General features: G+C 38.6%; 1 protein-coding gene across 2 annotated transcripts in view; it reads right to left on the reverse strand.

Moving 5' to 3' along the window:
• LOC115623517 (protein tincar) overlaps positions 1–23,575 on the reverse strand; it is a 78,437-nt gene that overhangs the window by 22,597 nt on the left and 32,265 nt on the right. For both annotated transcript variants that reach the window (XM_030517897.1, XM_030517898.1), the window contains 2 exons: positions 2,383–3,158; positions 1,517–1,632 (listed from right to left, as the gene is read on the reverse strand). In XM_030517897.1, the coding sequence (XP_030373757.1) occupies positions 1,517–1,632; positions 2,383–2,689 (423 nt within the window). In that variant the 5' untranslated portion in view covers positions 2,690–3,158. The remainder of the gene's footprint in view (positions 1–1,516; positions 1,633–2,382; positions 3,159–23,575) is intronic.

The raw sequence follows: 23,575 nt of genomic DNA on the forward strand, positions 1-23,575 counted from the left end.
GCGAAAAAGGAGACAGAGATGCTGCTGCAACGTCAAACAGTAATAGCGTCAGCATTATCACAGACTTTCCAAGTGACAGACAACATGGCTGCTCCAACACCCACACACACCGACACACACACACCTACACGCACACTGACACTGACACCATACAACGAAACACACTCACATGCTTTAAGTGGCTTTTACGGCATGGCACATACACACAAAGAGCCATTTCGTTATTGTGTTTTTCTATCGAGTAGACTCCTTTTGCACTTCCCATAAACAAAAGATGAATAAAGAAGTGCGAGTGTTATGCAATTTCTATAAAACACAGAAACTTCTCGGAACTTTATGTTTTTTCAACAATAACACACAAGAGTTGAATTATTTGATTTGAAATATCTTTTCAATGTGAAAAAGATTAACACAAATGGAAACAATCTATTTTTTTAAATACATATACTATATTATTCGTATAATTCATTTAAAAGCTAATTATAACGGCAAATACCAATGTATTTTAAGACCTTGCCAAGTTTGCAAAAACATATAATATTTGGAGTACCTTGACTAAATACCTTATTTTTTTAAAAGTTTCAATGTTGAGAAACGAACAAATTTGGAAGGATTATATAATCATTTTTATAGTTTTGAGGTAATCAACATCCATCGCCTCCAATTGGTTTCTTTGGCCCTCATTTCAAAATTATCATCCCAAACAAGCTAGCTAGCGATGCCACAAAACTGACATGATCGTTTTTATTTCGTTTATAGAGGCTGCGTGAAAAAACTATAAAAAGTAATGGCGAGACATGCACACAGACCCACAGACAGACAGACACGCACACATACATGAACACGGTGGAGCTGCTGGGAAAATATGAAAACCCATAATTGCATTTATTATACTGATAAAAGCAGAGACAGTGCGCAGAGAGGGCCGAGGAAGACAGGACTGCGACTGCATGTGTGTACAGGATAACCAACGCAATTGCCTCTGTCCATGTGTTAGTGCATTGCACTATCAACGACAGGATGGCAGCCATTTCGTCCATATGTATGTGCGTGTGTTGGTGCGCGCGCCAGCAAAGGACCAAAGAGGCAGGCAGGAAGCGTATGCTGGCGCTACTGTTTTTGTTTGCAAATAAATTTAATAACGAGAATAATGCCACTAAAAATAATTCGCACAAACACAAAAGGGACGCCAACGACATCAACAACAACACAAACAACCACAGCAACAAAATGAAGTAAAAAAAACAAATTTAATTATTGAGTGCGTTGTCTGCCATACATACATATATATTTATATAGTACACAAAGATACGACCTCATAGTTAATTTCGCGGTCTATGCACAAGCGTGGAGCTGTGGAGCTGTCTCCCAATCCCTCCCGTGGGTTCCCAATGCAGTCAGTCCCTCATTGAGTCAACCACTTACGTAGGCGCAATGAAATTAAGTTAAAGCGCTGCCCGTTGCCCGGCGACCCTTGATAGGCATAAATGTCACAAAGTTTTTAAAAGTTACTCACTTTAAATACGGCCGATGTGAAGAAGACGGGCAGCAATATAAACACAACGCCAGAGAGCACAATTTGCAAATTCAGCTCGGCCACAGGCTCAATTTTCCACGGTATCAGCGAACAGCCTGCGAAAGAAATTGAATTCAATTTAAATAACTTTGTAGACAAACCAAGAATTAACATTATTGAGTCAACAGAGGTAACTGAAACGCCACTGCCATTTCCATATATTTTGTGACGCTATTATAAGCTATCTTTGTCGCAGCATTTTTATTAATAAATTCAATTATAATAGCAAACCCAAAGTGTGATTTTATTCAAATATGCATAGCTTTCAAAATTTGAAATGATCTACCAGCAGACCTTTTATGACTTAGGTTTAATTAGATAGGCCTGCCACACCTACTTATACATTAACATATTAACAATTTTTCCATGTTATGATTAGTCAACTAGTCAATTACTTAGTCAAAGAGGAGAGTAGCGATGCAATAAGTACATAACACGGCCCATCACTATAAACTTTTTCAAGCAGGCAATCGAGGCTTAATTACTTGGCACAACTTGTAAACTGTTTTTAAGCCCATCCCAACAAAAAATTACATTTTCATGACTTTATGTGTGGAAATTTCAAGATAATCAAACTAACTAAGAAAGTATAAAGACGTTGAAGGATGCATCAGAAATAGAAGCCACTTTGCTTGTTACAACTTTTTGTCGAGCAGTCATCGACTCTGTCTATTTTCGGATTTCCTGCTTAACATATTATTATCAAGAAGTACACGAGTATACTTGTATATGTACATATTATAAGATGGGTAGCCCATATTTGTCTCTGTTTCTGTCTTCGGCATTTGTTGCCCAATTAAACTTACCTAGAAACCTGTACGCTCCATGCATGGCCAAGTAGCCCTGAAAGAGCGTCAACAGCACCCCATACCAAATGGACCAGAGCGAGTTCAGATGTAGATAGCTGCTAGAATCGTGGATGCTGCCCGAGTGCTGCAAATTGCTGTAGCGGTTCTGGTTGCGCTTCGACTTGATGTACTTGGCCTGCAGCTGTTGTTGCTGCTGGGTAAGACTGCTGCTCGTCGCATTCGTCATCACCGAGTTGCAGATGCTTGAGTTGAGGCTGCCGCCACCGCCTCCACCAATGCCGCTGGAGGCATTCTTGCCCCCCATTGTGCGGCTCAATAAAATGCAATGTAGTTGCAGATGACAGTCAGTTGCTGCGGCTGTTGCTGTCGCTATTGTTGTAAGTTATTGTTGTATTTGTTATTGTTGCTGTCGTTGTTTTGTTGGCTTTGGTTTGGTTTTGTTTGTCTCTTGCCTCTTGTGTCGTCGTGAGTTGTTGCCTGTCTTCTCACTTCACTTGCCACAAATGTTGACAGTAAATTTCACACTATTTGTATTGATTTAGTATTGATTTTTCCCGTTGATTTTCTATTTACTTAAGTGATGCTCATTGTTTTTGTGATAGTTGTTATTCTAGCTTTTATTGCTCTAGTTGATATTGTTTGTTTGCTGATATGCCTCATTATAGCGCCAGACTCTGTTTGCTGTCGCATATTTGCGCACCAAGTGTATTTTTCTTTTTCTTTGTTCGTTATTGCTTCCTCATAGAAAAGTTTGTTTGCGCGCATTAGATGAACTGGAAGGAGAAGAAAAAAGAGAAATATTTTTAGTAAGGACGAAAAATCTAAGCTAAATGGCTAACACAAAAAAGAGTAAGTAGAGGACAACTTATTTGTTCCTTCAAAAATGACTAGCCATGTACTTTAACTTAAAACGATTGTACTTTTTGTTTTTGAGTTTATAACATTCCGAATGCAAGAAGAAGTGAAGACAAGAAAACAGCCAAATAATAATAATAATACAGATTGGGCCAAGTCCTCTTTACTCCACCAAGTCCATACATAAAATATATGAATTTAAATCTGTGATTTCGACAAAAGTACTTTAATACATGCTCTATGCACTGGAAATGTAAATGTATTATTCTTTTTAAAGTTGATGCGATTTCAATTAGATGCAACAGCAATGACCAGTAGCGCGTTCTGTTCGCGCTTTCAAATTAACAGCAATTAAATGTAAAATTACAAAGTGGTTGCTGCACCCACAGCTTTTCCAGATGTGAATCACAGGCTTCGCGAGCACAGCCTGCCAATCAATCAGCGCGCCGTGTCGGGAGTGAGAGAGTGTTGGTTAGGCAGGCACATCGAGTTGTCGTCGTCGCAGCCCATAAACCAATTTTGTTGCATACATGTTGTTGATGACTGCCGCATAATTAAGGCGGCACACACACACACATTCACACCCAATAAGTTGGCTAAGGCTTGTGACGAAGCAGCAACTGCAGCTCGTCATGCAATAACGCCTTTGTCTGGCACTTGTTGTCAGTCGCGCAGTTTGCGCTAAAATGCTTCTCATTCTCGACTGGCAACCAGTCAGCGGCAGGAACAACAGCAAACATAATTATAGGCTAGAGCCACATGCGGCACGTATGTGTACACATGCTCACACGACTGCCAAAGTGGGTCGACTCTGTATACCTACACGCTTCTGAGGTTGAGTACAGGTATTAATTGTTATACCCCTATATTCTACCCGAATCAATACCACTTTGTTTGTCTCTTTAAACACAAAAAGTCTAGGGAGTTCAAGCCAAATTATTGAATCGAAAAGGTTTTAAAAAAGTAAAAAATAAAATAAAATTGCCTTGGAAAAGTGGAAATTATGGTTAACCTGTTATTCTCAGTTCTATACTCCGAGTAAAAGGGTTTAAATGAGTATGAGCGCTAATATTTACGGAACATATCGTATCCTCATATATTTTTGTAGCGAGCTTGTGAGCCAGTTCAACCGTAACTTTGATGTGTTCCTTATTTGCTTTGATTTATTTGATTTGTTTACTGATTTAAGAGTCTACAATCAAGAACAGGCACCGTCTGCATTGTTTTATCACCTACCTATGGGTAGCCATATGTTTTAGAGATAGTGTAAGCAACTAAAAGACAGATACCTACTATACATTAAGCGTAGAAAAGGAGAGGGGATGTGTGCTGAAAAGGTATTAAGCGCCATGATAATCACATGCGTTGCTTCGTGTCGTTGCGTGTCTGGCCAGGATTTGCCGCAAGGCAGGAAACACAACAAAATGTCGTTACATTTCTCCTTCTCCAGGCACCATCGCTCTTGGTGCATTCAACAAAATGTTGCGTTTTGTTTAACAAGCCCCAAATGGGTATGAAAGCAAGCGCTGCTGCCACTTGTTATGCAAAAATGTAACACTATGTTGATGTTGCTGTCGTTAGTTGTAATTAAAAATGTTGCAACAAATTGCAAGCACAAATGAAAACATGTTTTGTAATTGTAACTGCGGCCAATGTGCAATTTACACATTTTAATTGATAATTGAAGACCATCAGCCATAGAGCTGGTAAATGTTGAGCTGCATTCCCCGCATGTTGTCCCTACAGAAGCCTGCATGTTGAACGAATACATTATTGTAAGGCAAAGGCAAGCTGTCCAACGAGCTCCAAGTGGACTCCTTAGTCTACACTCAGAAAAAGGGGGCTTATAAATTGTGCAATTCAATTTGTGTGTCATTTCGTACCTTTTAATTAAGTTATGAGTTATTAAGTTGAGCGCTTTAATTTAAATTTGATAAACTCTTTTGCAGTTTGAAGCCGTAATAGCTATATTTAGAACTCCTGCATCTTAATGCTCGAACTCAGAAAGTATACAATAATATACTTTATTTTTTAAGTGTATGAATGCAAGTCAGGAAGGAAGAACGGCTGTCCTGGCAATGGCTGCCATGTTGATATTAATTTTATGTTAATTACAATCTTTACATGTTTGCAGTCGAAGGTGGCTTGCCATCCCCATAGCGCCTGACAGTCTTCAAAGTCTTCCCTTGGCAGAGGGTGGCTTATCTCCGAGTCTGTTTTTCAGATGGTCTGGGGCTGACGTTGGCTGCTTGTTATTGTTGTTGTTTTGACATACTTGACATCAGATTACTTGCCGCAGAAGTCATAAATGCAGATGTTTACATTTCTGCGCTTTCATTCTGCTACTCGGGGCATTAGCTTTCCTTTTTGTCTTTGTTGTAAGTGGCCAAAGCAACACCAACACCAACAGCAACGCCAGAAAGCAGCAACCAACAACCAACAACCAGTTTTTAGACCCGTCCGCATCCCCTGGGCAAATTTGTCGCATTCGCACGACTTTTACGCAAATGAAATCTGCCACTTTATAGCTTTAGGTATGAGAATGTGCGTGCAGGCGTCTCTCTCTCTCGCTCTGTGTATATGTGTGTTGCTAGGTTCTGGGTGCTATTAAGTCTCTAGCTAACGTTAGCACTATAATCTTGAATTTTGTTCACCCAGGGATGAAAACTTCTTTAAATTTAACTACTACTGATGCACCACTTTAAGTTCTAAACTTCGAAGCTAGTCAGCCTTAAGAACGTTTGTAAAGAATAAAAGAGAGCATTTCATTTTAAAAAAAATATTAACAGAAATTAATCCTAATGATAGAAGATAGAAGATATCTTTTAAAATGTTTTTGCTTTTCTTCTTAAAATCCAGTTAATTCATTATTTATGAAATTGAAAGTGAATTTTAGTCATTTATTAACGATAGTAGTGCTAGAGTAGGATAAATAGTTACTGTCTTTCCAAATAAACTGAAATCAATGTATGATGACACGTAAATAAACATTACTTGATAATTATATAATGCTTATATTAAACTGAAATACATTTGCATACATCAATAATCTTTTAAAAGAGATACAGCTGAAGCTGATGATCTTTTTTTTAGGATCTTAGCAACCACTGTATTCGGAAAGAGTCGCATTATCTATATAGACGTAAAACCGGAGTCCAAAGCATGTATATCATTTTACATTTTCAACAAATTTGCATTCCTCGCAATTGCTGTTATTGTCACTTGTTACACTTTTTCTTAGTGTCTCTTGGCATTAAGTTCGAGTGTGTTCTCTGTTTTTTAACACGTCTATTCAGGGAACGTAAGGGTTTTTAGTACCTTCTTATCTTCGCAGCGTGCTTACAAATTAAAAACTTCACTTCAACTTCATTTATTTTAGCATACTTAGTTTTCTTTACGGCTGCGACTTTGACTTGCTGCGCGCATCCTCCTTTCAACTCAAATATGAGTAAAAACAATTAGCTGAAGAAGCCTCCAACACACTCGCACAATATGCTAAGTGGGCGGGCGCATTGCTCCTTTGAGTTGAGTCTGCTCAAGGGTCTTGCCACACACACCTCTCCTTTGCCAAACACCCCCACCCCCACCACCAGCAGCTTGCTGAAGGCTCACACATTGGCACAATTAAGCGTCTGCCAGTTTTCCTTTCGGCCTCGTCGACTGCTGCCTGCCAAGCACACTCCATTCCACTTTCCTGCTAATTTATATGGCCAGCCCTTTTTTTATGCTCTCTTATACTTATTTTGCTTTCACTTCAATATTCGTCGACTTGACGCTGTCTGCCTGCAGGCTCGCTCGCTCGCTCGCTTTGTCTTCATGCACATGCTTAAATGAACCATGAAAATAAATATAAATAAATAAATAACAAAAATGGCAAATGTGCGAGCGAATGTTAAAAGTGTTGGGCAAACAGAAGCCACAGACACATTTTGGTTTGCCACTTTGTCCACGTGGCTGCAGCTTTTAAGGGGGAGGGGGGAATGTCAAGCATTCGCTGCAGTCGAAACCATCTACCGCTGTCAATTTTCATTTTATGTATTTATTTATATTTTTTTGCTACGATTTCCATTGCCATTAAAAATGGCAACGTCATCGTCCTTTCGTTACCCTCCCTTTCGCTTTTCTGCTTACCAGAAACTTACATTGTGTGCCATTCTCATTCAAGCACAAACCCCCCCACTCGCCCCCTACTTGGTGGCTTCCATTTGCATATTTGCACGCTGAATTTTGTTATTTTTTCCATTGCGCACGTTTTGTTGGAATGCTGCAGCTGATTCTATTTTATGGCAAAATCTCACAAAACAAAATCGCCTTAAAACCCCCATCGCCATCGCCATTCTCATTCCCATTCCCATCCCCATCGTTATTCCCATCTCACTCGACCAGTCTATCCCTTCCCATATTTGTTTTGCTGCCTTTGTTGCTTTTCTGGAGCACTGTGCGTGACAAATGTTCTCGACTCAAACCGACCCGGTAGACATGATCTCCCCCCAACGCTCACTCCTAGCCGCATTCATTGAAAACATTTTCGACGGTTCCTGGCTGGCGTGCTTAGCTTGGCTTCGTGAGAGGCGTGCGTCAGTTGTTAAATATTTTTCCAAAGTTAAAAATTTTGTGTGCATTGCTGCAGCGGCAAAGTTTTACAAGCAGTGACCTCCCTCCTCCCCACCTTGCAACTCTCCTGTTTCGGTCTCCAATGACAAACGTGGCATGTTTTGAATTGGATTTACACATGTGCTGAGTTAATACGTGTCGTTGGCGACGTTCTCGCACTCGTTGCTGCCGTTCTGATGCTTTTCAATTTCAACTTGGCCCAAAACAAGTATACTTGCAAACAGAATTCCCATATACATATATACATCTATATACGTATAAAATATCACAATCTCACACACACTTCCAATACTGCTGCGGAAGCTCGAAGCAATTTCATGTCAACCAAATATTACATTCGGTTCATATGACAAATTGGTCGAAATTAACTTATGTACATTTTTCGAATCAAAATGTCGATATTCTTCGCTAAAGCAAAAATAATTGCAACTTTTAATATCACAAAATGAAAAAAAAATAAATATAGAAATAACGTAGGAATAATACAGAACTTGCTTCGTAATTTATTTTTAGTATTGCTGCTTATAAATCACCGATTGTTGTTTTCGTACCATGCCCAGCAAATGTCCACATTAGTGGTTGGCATGTCAACTACTCGATGATTATCACTAAACTCTGACCCTAATGAGAGAAAAATTGCCTTGGACCCTACGAAGGTTATACACCCTTTCATTTGGACTTGCTGAAGATTTTTTGTATAGTCCATCCGACCGATGTTTTAAATAGCTATTATTCCCTCTTTCCATATGTCAAATAACAGACAATTTTTGGACAACAAATATCTATGTGAGATAAAATATTCATAAAATATTATATTGTAGAGTAAATCGATCTGAAGCATATCGTATAGAGGATCTGTGCTGCGCTACAAACATGAAACCAAACGCATAGTGCCTGTAGGGAAGGTGGAAATCAAACCATGATATGTTGTGGGACTGCGCATTAACTTCACATGACAACAGCCAGACAACCAAACCCTCAAAAGTCACCCCACTTAAGTTAGTAACTGGGTCACAGTAATAACTATTATGATTTATTATAATCGCCCTAACACACGCCCCCTTTTTGGGGGATGGGGTACCAAATTAGACCCATAAAAAGTGCAGCTGGCCGGGAACAACGACCGAAACTGAAATAACAAAATAATAGCAAGCAATAAGCTATAGCTATACGGAGCTGAATCTAACATTATTTATAAGCGCAATTAAAATATGTTGAAAAAACACAAATAGTGGAGTACATAAATTAAAATAAAAAACCCATAAATTCAGAGCTGCATGGCAAAAAGGGGGGCGGGCGCATTGGCCAACGAAATGCCAATAGTTAAAACGAAAACAGAGCAACTACATAAATTTACACAATGCACGCACCAACACACACACACACCCACACAAACAAACTTGCTCATGTTTACCAACACTAGTGCTCCGGCGGCAGCAACCACCCACATCCCGCCACTTATGTATGTCTGCACCACCATCAAAATGCGTGGAAATGCGCCAATTTTCAGAGCTTAAATTGCGTTAGACGACCGACCGGCAAAAACAACCCTCGCTGTGAATAGTGAGGGGGATGCGACAGGGTGAATACCCCCTCAGACATGTTATAACTGTTGTTATTGTCGCTTGCATTCCGGCCTCCTCGTCTGTGCCTCTGTGCCGCCGTGCTCCACGCTCAGTGCTCAATGCTCAGTTCTCGACTCCCAGTTGCCAGTTGCCGGCGCTACAAGTCGTAAAAACGCCGGAATTTATTGCTTTTAAATGGATTTGGGGATTTTATGCACACACACACACCATACACAAACGCTGACTCACAAACATCAGGGGTTGCTTGCTGTGCAATTGTACAGAGCTGAGCTACTGTTGCTGTTGTTTTTGTTGTTGTTGTTTTTGTAGTTGTTGCATGAGTGAATTTGGCAGGTTGCGCTTGGATCAATAGCCAAAACATACAACAACAACAGCAGCAGCAGCAGGAATACTTTTGCCGCTAAGCATTTAAGAAAATCGATAAAGGCAGCCGAGCGCAGCCGTCTCCCAAACCGTCGCCTAAAGCGAAAAGCGAAAAGGTACGGCACACAACCACTTGCAGTCGCAGTCCTTCCTTCCACCCCATACCTTTGACATACTCGCACAGGTGACCCTATGCCTCATATGGTGAAAGCAGCCGAGCGCAGGACACGCTACATTAAGCGGCATTTTGTTTTGACATTTCCGCATTGCCACGAAAAATGTTGTTGCCTACTTATTGGGGCACACAAAGAAAAGGCACAGAAATAGGGAAAAGGCAAAAGGAATAAACTAACCCAAGCCCATATGAATAGCTTAGTTGAAGAAAATCGAAAAGATGCGCATTTGGCAACTTTTTAGAATACAAGCGTTGAAAAACCCTTAGTTGGCTTATAACTTAATTTGATATTTTAAAGACTTAAAGATGTTAATATTTCAATTCTATGCATAAATATATCGCCACATATAAAAATAAGTAGCTAAACGAGCACATAAATAAAAGAATCGTTCAATAAATGGCACATAGAGAAACAAAACACAAAGCTTACATTTTTTCTTTCTAACTTTCAATGCTTTTGTTCGTCTGATTTATGTTGTGCCATTTGTATTTTGTTTTGATTACGCTGCCACCCATTCAATCTCATTGGTTTTGCAACACTGCAAAAATTGGTTTTTTAATTAAACGTGTGCGCCCGCCGCACGTCACAACAAAAATGCTGCAAATTGTACTGCGAAATGACTTGCCTCGACTTTTGTTGCCGCACCCGCCGCCCAACCACAGCGAGCTGGCTGTGCAGTCCGTTTGTGCGCACGAGTTGCCGCATTGATATGCTTTCCAGGCACGCCACAGCAGCAGGAGGATCTGAAGCGCAGGAAAACAGGAGCGGCAACTGCCGACATGCCAAACCGCATGCCAACTATTGGCAGGCAACGATGAAGTAAAAAGGCACAAGAACAAAACAATTGTGCACAGCACACACAGACACACGGGTTGCAGACAGAATGGAAAAGGCAAAATAAAAAGAAAGCAAATGCATGTGAGTGGTAAATAAATAACAAGCACAGTAGTTCGTAGGCACATTCCTTCACACTGCAAACTCTGCGGCAATCAGCAATCGCCAGTCGTAGTCGCTCATAATGATTTGGATTTCAATTGAAATCAACGGCACGTTGTTTGCACATCAGTCATTGAGTTTGGTCAGTCATTTGGTCAGTCGGTCGATTGCTCTACCATTTTTATGGGTCAAGCTCGTTTCAAAATCAGAAGCGCACACAACTCATCATATAAGGCAGTGCATACTAACCACACTGCGGGGAAAACCAAACTAAGATTAACTAAGATTAAATAAAATTGAATGAAATTAGGGAGAAAAGTCAGTCAATAAATATGACCATCAGTTAAATATCAATGTATACTCGGGAATTACATTTTAAAAACTATTAAAAAGGCTCCCCTGCTCGATATTATTAATACATGATTTAACTTCCTTTTTTAACGACCCATATGAGCGAATACCGAGCAGACTCGGCCTGATTTAGTAAAATATTTATTTATTAACCACTTGAATAATTTTCTTATACTGTTGCATCTTTTTAAAGTTGTTCGAGTCGAAACAAAAAAAACATTCTATAAAACGAAGAAGGAATAGATATGGTCGCGACTAAAACTTTTATATAGACATAACTGGATTCCATTACTATTCAATAGTTTTAATAAATATTTTCTGACAACAACAACATGTCTCTCAAAGTATTGCGAACTATTCGAATTTGAAAGTTCTTACTTTTCTCAGTGCAATCATTTGTGTACTGTCTTCAACAATTGAAATTACAAAGGATCTGGCTATTGGCCAAGCCCATGCAACTCTTTATATGGCTTTGACTGCTCGATAATAGTTTAATTAATATTGTTTTATATCGGTGCAATCAATGGACTATAAATGAATTTCATTTGAAATGATGAGCCGCCCACACTGGCCGCTTAGCGCGCAGCTCATTTATGAAACATGCACAATCTGTTACAAGCAAGTATTTCCCGAAAGCCGTCAATAATCTGTTAATAAATAATGGTATGTCTGCACATTTTGTAAAGCTCACAGCAATCATGCAATAACAACGAACAAAAACAATGAAATTCATTTAAAATGCAGCCAAAAGGATGCAAATGGAACCCAATAAAATTGAAATATTTCCTACAGAGCACAAAATATGCAGAATGTAAAACAGTAAAGCCCCAAAAAACAATTGAAATTTTGTAATTTATACGACAACGTCAATTATGCAGCATTTAGTAGAGTAGAGTAGCCAACCGATCAACCAGGCGTCAAAAAAAGCCAAGTTATTGAGGGCGACAGGTCAACCGCAATATAGGTTTGGATAACAATCAAATGCTACAGAAACGTTAAACAAGAGCATTTCTAATAAAGCGAAAACCACAAGAACCAACAACAGTGACAGCCTCAGCAGAAAAGGCAAAAGCAACAACAACAACATCAACAGCTAAAGCAATGACAAAAACAAAACCACAGAGCAATATAGCCAAGACAAGCGACTGACTGAATAGTGAATGCGATTGAAGAGCACAGAGCAAGGATAAGACTATTAAAAACTACACATGCCAGCAATTGTGCAGAAAATACAAAAAGCTGCTGGCAACCGAGTTTTCAATTTTGCTTTACACAGACAACATGGAGCGAAAACTACACAATAACATGTTTTAGGAGGCAAATTGAAGTTTAAACACCGTTTGAGACATCATAAATGTTTTAACAGAAGAATAACAGAGAGTACAATCGCATCCTTACGTTTTTGAGTAAGACTAAGCAAATTAGTATGTAAATAAATTATTGAGAACGAATTAATATAATTGTAGCGTATAGTATAACTAGAATATAAGACAAAACTCCGTTGATATTTATTACACATATGTAGAAATCTTCATGTGAAGGCGCTGCTAAAGAATTCCTACGATATAAGAGCAGCAGTATTTAGATAAATGTTCCCTATACCTTCTGATCATTTATTCGGAGATGCTTTCATTTTCACTATATGTTAGAATCATAATGCCATATATGATCTGTAACGAATATGTGAGTGCAATTGAAAACGAAAACAAATAAAAAATGCTTGGCAAATACGTGCTGAAGCCAAGCAGCCAGCAGCAGTTTTGTAGTCGGCAAATCAAATGGTAAACAGTTCGAGGCGATTGGCAGAAGCAGCCAACATGAATGCCAATACTTGTCAGAGATTATGACACAAGCATGCCCCAGAAGTCTGGCAGGAGAGCAGAGGGGCAGGCTGAAGGGTTTTGAGGAGTGAGCAAAACTTCCAACCAATGAACACATTTGCGCATATTTGCATAAAACTTGGCCAGGACGCTGCAAAAGTGCAGCTGCTGAATTGAGTCACAAATAGAGCAGAAGCCAGTGCAGAGAAACTTAAAAAATTGATCAACTATGGCATGTTGTGGCATCATCTTAGCCATGTCCCCAGCCCCCATCCCCAAACCCCCAGCCCCTAGCTTCTTGACAACGGGTGGCAAGCAAAACTTAGAGCTTTTCAGGGGCGGGCTAAGAAATACCAAACTCATAAAACTGCTGACGATGTTGGCCTTTTACAACAACCACAGCTGTACACTTTGCGGGAAACTTTACTGTTATTCTCACACGCACGCACAGACAAACACACATACACACACAAACACACATATTTACATACATGCACGCATGCAGGAAATATTCTTACTGTAGTCATCGATGTCAGCTGAGGAATTTGTCTTGCCTTCGTGTCATTTATTGCTTTCAAGTGTGCGAACGTTTGTGTGCCTTTCTATAAGACCCGATTATTAAAAATTGAAAATACTTTTTCTTCCGACAAGGACGTAGGCAAAGTTTTCTGATGGCAATCTATGCATATGAATGAAGTTCTTTTGGGCTTGTAACGCAATGTGCAGTGACAAAATATATTCTTAAAACTTGTGGCTTAGTTTAAGATATCTAGAAAGTGCAACTATTACCAAATATTAAATGCATATTTTCCCAGCTCGCCTTCATACATACATACCAGTATGTGCAAAAATGGAGAAATTGCTTTACAATTCGAAAATAATTATGAATATACGAGTGCTAAATATAAATTTATAAATCCGAAAGAAAATACTTTGCAAATATTTGTATAGGGAAATCGAGCTCCAATCAAGTCCATTGAATAATAACAAGAGTATAATATTGAATTAGGTTTACGATTGAACCAAAAATAGTAGTTAATCATGAACTTAGTGCTTTATACCTATCTTATTTAAAAAAAAAAAAAAGCAGACATCTTTCTGAATGCCTTTTTGTACGCAAGAAAACGTCCTTTTTGTGATAAAAACATAGCTTCTTAAAAATAATATTTAATATCGAAAAATTTACGAACAATCAAAGAATCTCAACAATTCATAAATTATATGCTATAAGAAGTTCAGGAAGTGATAATCAGACCAACTCATAGCAAGAAATACATTTAAGATACGGGCGCGATATACAACTATGTTATAATCACCCTGCAAAATCTTTTTTGTTCTCCTTACAAAGTTCCAACATTTTGGTAATGGTTTGCGGACCTAAAGATAGCAAAATAAATATTTCTATTATTTAAAGCTAAGCTTGTTGGACATTTAAGAATAAAGCGCACATATTGCAGTCAGTGTATGTTATAGACTGCCTATAATTCCATCACTGTCACGGCATTTCCCACCCTATTAATGTTCCGCTTACTTGTTATCTACCGTATTGACATTTCGCATTAGGAGAAATTCTGTGGGAAGGTTTAGTGCCTTCATATGCCCTTATGCCGTTGCCATTTTTAACACCTGTCAGTACATGGGCCCGTAACTGTCGCAGCGCATAATTAAGTTATGCGCAAAATGGCGGCATCGTCGTCGTCTCTGTTTGGCTCGACGTCGTCAGGTGACTTACTCAACGGCAAAAGTTTAGCAAAGAAAACGCAGGCAAGTGCATATCAAACTTCGCGCTCAACTAAATTGTGGATAAAAATGCATTATTCATTTGCTCTCAAACACCTCGCCAGCTTCCATGCGTCCCTACCTCCCGACATGGCTTTCCACATCACAAGCCTGATTTCGCCCCAACCAACACTCCCAGGCCACTGCCATTAGGCGACGCGTCGAGCGTAAAATGCTAAACTGAAATTTTGTGTTCAACAAATGTTGACAGCTCGCAGTGCCAGGCAACCAGACAACCAGTCAGTCAGTTAGTCAGCCAGCCAGCAAGCCAGTGAGTTGAGGCATTAGATGAGACTGGGCTGAGCTGAGCTCGCTCTCTCGCCTACTGGTCTACTTGAGAGTTGGCGGCGACGCTACTTTCATTCCCCGTCCGACAAAAAGTTTAATTGAAATGCTAAAAAGCAAAGCCAAAAGCGACGTGCAGATAAAGAGACAGAGACGCACTATACTTAAATTAGTTTTACATAATATTTTATACTCGAAAAAGTTTCACAGAAAAATATTGTGCGCATAATTATTTTCACACAAGTTGGCGCCGGAGATGAGCGTGCTATTTCAGCTCATTTGCAATTTTGTTAATTTACAAAAAATAAAAAACAAATATATATGTATATTGTTGGGACTTTTCTGTCATTAATTGGACAAGTGGCACTTGGAAAACAATCTGTAGTGCTCGGCTCACTGAGCAGTTGCCTCAGACTTAATGCATAAGTTGCCTAATCAAATTAGCGCAGAACGGTTTCACGGAGAACCTTAAAGTAAATAATATGAGGCAGTCACAAATACACTGAGCAAATTAAGAGTCAGCTACTGATTTCCTAATATAAATGTTTGCTTTATGAAACCATTGTAACCTTTACTCCAAACTTTAGAATAGTTTCAAAAAAAATATAGTAGAGAGTTAGAATCGATATATTGTTATTATAGTATTATTTTTGTTTTCTTATTATATTTTTTTATTGGTAAAGTCAGTTTCCAAAGTGTAGAGCCAAAGCTACAGAATATTTTGATGATCCACTTGGTGCGTGTAAATTTTTCATTAGAATTATGAGCGCGGATGCTTTGGCTTGCTTTCGCACAAAAGCAACACACACACCTACAAGTACATGCACACCCACCGTCTTTGGGCACTTGAGGAGCAGTACCAGCAGCAGCAGCCGCTTTTTCATGATGTTGTAGAAAATTAAGTAAAATTTCCACTTGGCCCATGAAAAATATATGAAACCTTAACAACTCAAGTGCAAGCGTGCTTAAAGTGCGTAAGCTAAGTGGCGTAAACGCTCGGCAATGTGGGGAGTTTTGGTTTTGGAGTTTGAGGTCTGAGGTGCTGGTGGTTGGTTGTTGGTGGTTGGAGGAAGCGCGCTGTAAAGCTGCCCATATGGTTGATGGTTGATGCCTTTGAGCAGCACACTCAAATTTTACTTTTCGAAAAAAACAAAAAATTGTTTACGTAGTCTACTCCTCTCTCCTTGTTGAGCAATACAACACGATGCTTCAGATTTTTGTTTAAGCGCGTAGCTGTTTGAAGTTCTCAAAGAAAAAAAATTTATTTAAAAAACTTTGCTCAACATTTAAGTTCAAATTTTATGGCAAGCCGCCAGTGCGCCAATAAATTTTTATTCACATGCTTGAAAGTGCTTTTTAAAGCTGTCGCACATGCAGCAAATTTTACGTTTTATCGGTTCATTGTGATAAGCAAATTTATAACCACAGAAACTTGCAAAACCAAAGACGTCCACACACCCACACACACACACACCACACACATGCATATGCACACAGCACAGAGTACTTACTAATACACTTACAAGTGAGTGCTATAAAAACCAAGGAGAAACGTAAAGCCAAGCAAACCAGAGGAAGAGAAAGCAAAGCTTTCTTTCTAAAGCAAAGAAACTGTAAGCCAGCGCTGTGTGGCACATGATGTTGAAAATTGAAGGAAGGCGAGGGGTATGGGCGGTGCTCGGAGGCGTTGTAACATGAAACTTTTTATAGAATCACAGCTGGCAGTTGAAAATAACACTTATCGCCAGGGTTCACAGTGAGACTGTGTGTACATGCATATACGAGTATAGAGAGACCAGCAGCACATATAGATATGCGATCTTTGCCTTTTATTGGCTTTTCACTTGAAACGCACGGCAATGGCAACCCACACACATTCTATACAGGCACATTCTAACAACGCATCGTTTGTAGTTTTCTTTAAAACTTAATCCTTTCTTATTGAAAAGCAGTCGCCTGTCCCTGCCCAGCATGATATTTGAGCTGCTTGCTAGGCTTCCGATTCGTCTGCTCCGCCTTTCCTCTGCCCCATGTTCGACTTCTTGTTTGTTCGAAGCGAGATAAATCTTGGGGTTGTGCGGCACGTGCGACTCAAAATGGCTGTTAGGAAATTGGCAGACATGGCAAAGGAGTGAGTTGCATAGGCATATTGGTGTATTGAGCAATTTATGACTTGATTACAATGGATGCGTGCTAGCCTGTTCTGAATACGCATACGCCCCGTTGACTGCTTGCCTTTGCATGCTCATAAAATGGCTTAGACTGAAATTCTACAAATTGGAAATACATTTGAAATAATGTTTTTCTATCAGACATGATAGTAGCAAAAGAAAACTACAGAAATTAAAAAAAAAATGATAAATAGAAGTGAGGAAAAACTAATTTTTAATAGTATAAAATGTAAAGACAAGTAATAAAAAAGAATGAAAAAATTAAATGTTAAAAACGGACAAATTTATCGATTTTAACGATTTAAGTTGCGTTTGATTTTACTTTTAAAATAAATTGCAGGAATGACACATTTCAAAAGATGTTATGTTTACTTTTTTTGTGTACCCTTATCTCTTAAGTGCCACCATATTTACGTGGAGGACTCGGGGAAAGCGAATTGATAGAGAAAATCAGATGCAAATAGGTATGGCTTGACAGCAAACAATTCAATTTAACGGTTCATTGAAGTTGCCAGGATAGTCGCGTGGCTTTAATTAATTTTGTTTCACTCACTTTGCTTGTCTGTAGTCATGTTGCCATGATTATTTTTGTTGTTGCTACTTTACTTTCCTTATTAAATTTAATTCCTTTTATTTGCTCCTACATATGGGAATTTGCACAACGCACGGAATGCGACTTCATTTGCTTTACTTCCGTTCTGCACACATTTAATTTAATATTTAACAACGTGGTTGTAAAATTTCTCGGAAAAAACGACGAGTCGTATACTTAATATGAAACTTTTTCAATATGACAGTGAATTTTTACGTGATTGGTTGGTTGTGTGATTGATGGATTGAAAGATGGCTAGCATGTATGTATTTGCCTTTTTCTGAACTTTAACGACTGCCTTAACATTTTAATTAACCCTGCTCCCAAAAGTAGGCAGCACCATATCCTTAAAAGAAAAGCCGACAGTCAGCCGTGAGTTGATTCTCATCGCTGCTGATGATGTGCAAAAAATGAAAAATGGCGCATGAAAAATGAAAATGTCATGTACGAATTACAATCCAATTGCCTTCTGCAGCATTTGTGGCACGCAGCATTTTTTGCGCTGTTGAGGATCCTACTCCAAACAGCAGCTGCTTGTTACGCAAGCTTAACTCAGCCACTGACGTTGGCATAGCTGTTGGCCCCATCGTCGCATGTATTATACTTCAAAAAGCATTTGGCCCACGCACACATTTATGCAATTTAATAAGCAAACCACCACCTACCATCGTTAGTCACCGCCCCGAAGGCGGACATATTGTAGCTGCAAGACCTTAGAACTAGTTCATGAAACATTTTCCAGCAGCAATCAAATCTGCTGTGTTTATTGTTTCGAAGAAAGTGAATCAGCAGCTTGTTCCTACATTAACAGTCTACAAATGTAGCTCTTCTACTAATTTACAACTTTTTTAGATTAGTATGGTTTATAAATACAGTGAGATTTAATTATAATAAAACCTAGATCCGAAACTCCGCATCGCTAATAAAATACTTACACACTGACTTGCAAGATAAAAGGAGATCGCCCGACTCTTATACCTACCTACATAAATATATACTCGTATAACAATATGTGGAAGCGCAAATATGCGAGGCATTTTATGCCGTGTGGTGACATTTGAATTTTTGCGAAAATTTCTTTGGCCGATGCTGCTTCGTTGGTAATTCTGCCTTTTTGCCGAAAATGACGTGACATGCATAAATAATTGAGTTTTCAAAATGCGCCGCCGCAAACAAGCAGCACAACAGCAGCAATAACAAAGTAAACGTAGACGGCTTCGCCAATGCAAACAAACAAAAGCATGAGCAGCAGTAACAGCAGCGACAAGCGGAAATGAAATATGGCACTGGCAATGGCAAAAATGGCGGCGCGACCATATTGCTGCCAAGGCAGCAACAGCAGCAACAGCAATGGGAAATAGCATGAAATATTTATTTGCAATGTCGGGGGCTTAGCAGTATTTGCCATATGCTAGCAAATGGCAAACAATATTTATATAATTTATATAATACGATATAAAAAGGTTTTTAACAAAGCACAACCCGATAGAAAAAACGTTGATCAGTTTCTACCTAACTCAAAAAAGTTCTTTGCTTGACATAACCGTACGAAAGGTCATAAGTCAAACGAAAGGTTGGACAATGTATTTTTATGATTGCAATTAATCAAACGTAAGACAGGGCTAAAGCAATCAGTGTTTAGCCACAGTAGATACACAGCACTCAGTACGTTTGAAAGCTATTAAATTTTACAGAACGGATGCCAATTTAATATCGGTCGATAGCTGTTACATGTAATAGACATGAGGCCTGTCTTTTTTCAAATATTAAATCTCATTCGAACAATTGGAATCCCAGATGATTCTTGCATTACAAAAATGGAGAGTGAAGAACTTTCTTTGCAAATATGTACATTTAAAGATATACTTGTATTGCGCAGAGTGTTGAAATGTCGGTTTGCAGTAAAGATGCTAAGCTAGGAAAAAAGCTGAAAAGAAACAACAAAATATTATAAATGCTTTGTCTAACATCTACCAAACAAACAAACAGATATTTGTTGTTCAGTTTAATATATTGCAATCACAATCACTTCAATGGGCTGTTGTTTGCACACTTAGCTCAGCAAAAAATAGTAATGATACAAAATGTAGAAAAGCCATCAAGCGAAAAGTAAGAGGCGTGCAAATATTTGTGTAAATATTTCATTGCAGAGTACAAAATAAACCAGAGGAATGATGAACATTCAACTTTGCTTTTTTTTGCAGGCCACAACGGCAGCTGCTGCTCAATTTGTCGCAAAGTTTTTGGCCCGACCATTATTTTTTGTTCATTTTTATGGCCAATTTATAAACTGCGCGCACTGCAAAGTGTACAAAAATATTTTGAGTAATAATTTATAAGCCATTTTCCGACTTTGTCCATAAGGACAAAGGCATTAAAAAGCTTTAGTAGATTTGTCAAATTGTGTTAGCTTGTTTACGAGTGCGTGAGTACGTGAATGATTGTGTGTGTGTGTGCGAATGTGTGTGGGTAGGCACTTTGTTGTATTAATAATGCAAGTAATGGCGCTTTTTGTTTGTATTTTGCCTATTGTCGAGCTGCTTTCGTAGGGATTGCTACATTATTATATTACTTGCATTCAGTTTTGTAAGGGAAATACTTCAATGATTTGCCTTGAAAACACACACATATATAAACATTTATACGTACATATATGTAATGTGTATGTATATAAATACATTCCAGACACATACTTCAAATGTAAATTAAAATGTTTTCACTGTAAGCTGTCCTAGAACATGCCTTCCGAGTTTGTTTAGTTTTTTGGTATTGTAATTGAAATGCGTGCAGAAAACATAAAACTCACAAGCAAGATGAATATTAGAAGTGGCAGTAGATGAAGAAGGGAGAAGACGAATAAGAAATACAATAACAAGAAGCTGCCAACAAATGACAAGCAACAAAAATAAGAAACAGAATGTGAATGCCATTTATGCGACACATGCCAAAAGTGCGACTGTTGCAATGGAAGCGGAAACAAGAAGCAGCAAACCACAACAACAGCAAACAACGTCAACCATTTTGTGGCATTTTGTGCACTCAACTGTACCAACTGGTGCCATGACTGGTCCTGTCTGCTTGCCAGTTAGTCCGTTTGTCCGCTTGTCTGCCTGCTATTCAGTTTTGCTTGTTGCGTTGTGTACTTTATGACTTGGATGCTTCTAGCTATACGATGCTTGAACGCAACCATACCTGCACTGAACGAAAAAATGTACAATCTTACAAATTTATGTTCATTGTACCAATTGGTATTCCTTATTTTAATAAATGCATTCCTGAATTCAGTCACAAGCTCAGTTGAGCGATACCATTGATACCATAACCAAGTAGTAGTAGAAGTACAAGTAATGCCGTATTGTCAATTCGTAAGTATAAGCACTTTTCACATTCAAAAGAAAAAATCAAATCTTACAGCCGGAAAGATATAATTTGATTGAAGATTTTTCTGAGTGTATCCAGCTTGAACTTGGTACTTAAAAATCATTCCAACTTTTTGCAATGAAATTGCAAGCCAACAATTTGTGTCTTTTAGCATGTGACGCCATTTGCGACGTTCACCCAAAACGTTCAACTAACCTGCCAGCCAGCGAGCCAGTCAGCCAGCCTTTTAGTCCCCAGTGCTTCCTATTTTTCGCATAAATGTACCACTTCTTCTTCTTGTTCTTTGCTCTTCATTGGTAGCTTAAACAACGCCCACGCGCGCCCAACAAAGCTGCGGGCTACATGTCGAAAGCAAAAGCGTTTGAAAATGAAAAGCAGCCCCAAAAACCCAATAGCACTTTTTGTTGAGGCCCACTGTGAGAGTTTTCTCAAGTGTTTTTGTTTTTTCCTTTTTGATACGCACAGCTACCCTTTCAAAAAGCATTGTTTTATTGTTGTAGTTGTTGCTGTTGCTGTTATTGTTTTAGTGCAACTTCCTAGTGTTTTTTTACTGTTCTGTTTTATGGCATTGTCGTTGTTTCTTTTCACTTTAGCATTTCTACCTTGTTCTTGCCTAGATTCTTTCTGCAAGCACTTTTTCCACTTGTTCCGACGCTTTGTTTTCGGCATTCCTTCTCGTTTTTGTTGTTGCTGTTGTTGTGTTCAGCTTCAAGTTTTTAGCCAAATGCAACGAAACGGACTACAACTGTAGTTGTTTGTTGCTTGTGCGCATATTTAATCTTTTGCTCGCACACTTTGTAGTCGAAATGTTTCGAATCCTGCTTCCCGTGCGTCCGTCAAGTGAATTGATGGTATCATCTTTGGGACTTGGGCAATATATATACTTATACTATACATATATATAAAAGAGATGCAACAGTCATTTATCCAATGGCTATATTGCCACTTTATTTGTTTATTAGCCAGCTTCGTTCTTGATCACATTTAACAGTTAATTTTTTCAGATAATTCACTAAAGAACACATAAACTTTTATTTTCAACATATCTGATAAGGAACAATCAAATTTCTAACGAATAGAAACTTATCTTAGCAGTGATTGACGAATTCACGACTGTTATGGAATGTTATAACAAAAATTTAAGATTAGTCGTGAAAACTATAAAGTATCCTATTAAAAAACTTGTAATCCCAACACTTATTTTTATTTGCATACACTAAGTGAATAACCTTTTAGTTGCCAATAAACCAACCAATTCACCGTTTTGCGAACTCTAACTGAAAACCACAATCAAAACACTGTATGTATTGTATTTTTTCCGCCATCCTTCAACCATGAGCGCTCTTTATTTTAAGCCATTAGTTTTAAATAATGTTCAATGAAACTTGTCTGAACTACTTAAAAGTTTTTTGGCGGTACGGCCTGCAGTTAAAAAGTGTCAGAATTTAATTGAATTTTAACATGAAATGGAAAAATAAAACAATTAATAAAACTTTGGCTTCAAATTAATTAACAAAATGCATTAAAACCGATGAATTAACGCATACATTTACTTGCACATATAAGTATGTATAGAACCTATATGTAGTTCATTCGATTTGTTGGGTAAAAATTGAATTTTATAAACGATTGCGTGAAATGCGCCGTTACACATGGCAGCAAACAGAGCCAATTAAATAACTAGGCAGCCTACCAGTTTCCAAAAGAGCACTTCAGCGGAAAAATCAAAAGAACATCCAAATATATATGTATTCATGAACAAACAAAAAAGCTGATGAGCATCGTTCGAAATATTCATGACGAAAAACCAAAAACCCAAAACCAGAGTCAAAGCCACGCCCATGAAAGCACGCAAATAAAATAGCGACTGAGTGGCCAGCCGACAATTTTGTTTATTGACTTTATCGGGTGTCAAAAATAGCATCATAATCAGCGGCAAATAAAAACATAAAAGCAACAACAAGCAAACACCACTATAATGACAACAACAATAACCACATAGAAACCAAATGCGAAATCAAAGAGCAAATAAAAAAACATGGCGTGCCGAGCACATTTCCGGATGCCATTAGAGGCTTCACATCGCAGTGGTGGCCTACTCGCCCCCTCAGTAGCGACAGAAAAGAAAGAGAAATATTATCGACCCTATTGGAAAACACTGGGAAGAATTTATGGCCGAAATTGTCGCTCAGTGCGTTAAATCAAAAACTTCATAAAAGAGCCATAAAAGACATCGAGCGCCAGCGCACTTGCTTCAGAAACAGTCGACGAGTGTATTCTA

This window comes from Scaptodrosophila lebanonensis, unplaced genomic scaffold (assembly GCF_003285725.1).
Source record: "Scaptodrosophila lebanonensis strain 11010-0011.00,11010-0021.00 unplaced genomic scaffold, SlebRS2 tig00000053-arrow-pilon, whole genome shotgun sequence".
Lineage (NCBI taxonomy): Eukaryota > Metazoa > Arthropoda > Insecta > Diptera > Drosophilidae > Scaptodrosophila > Scaptodrosophila lebanonensis.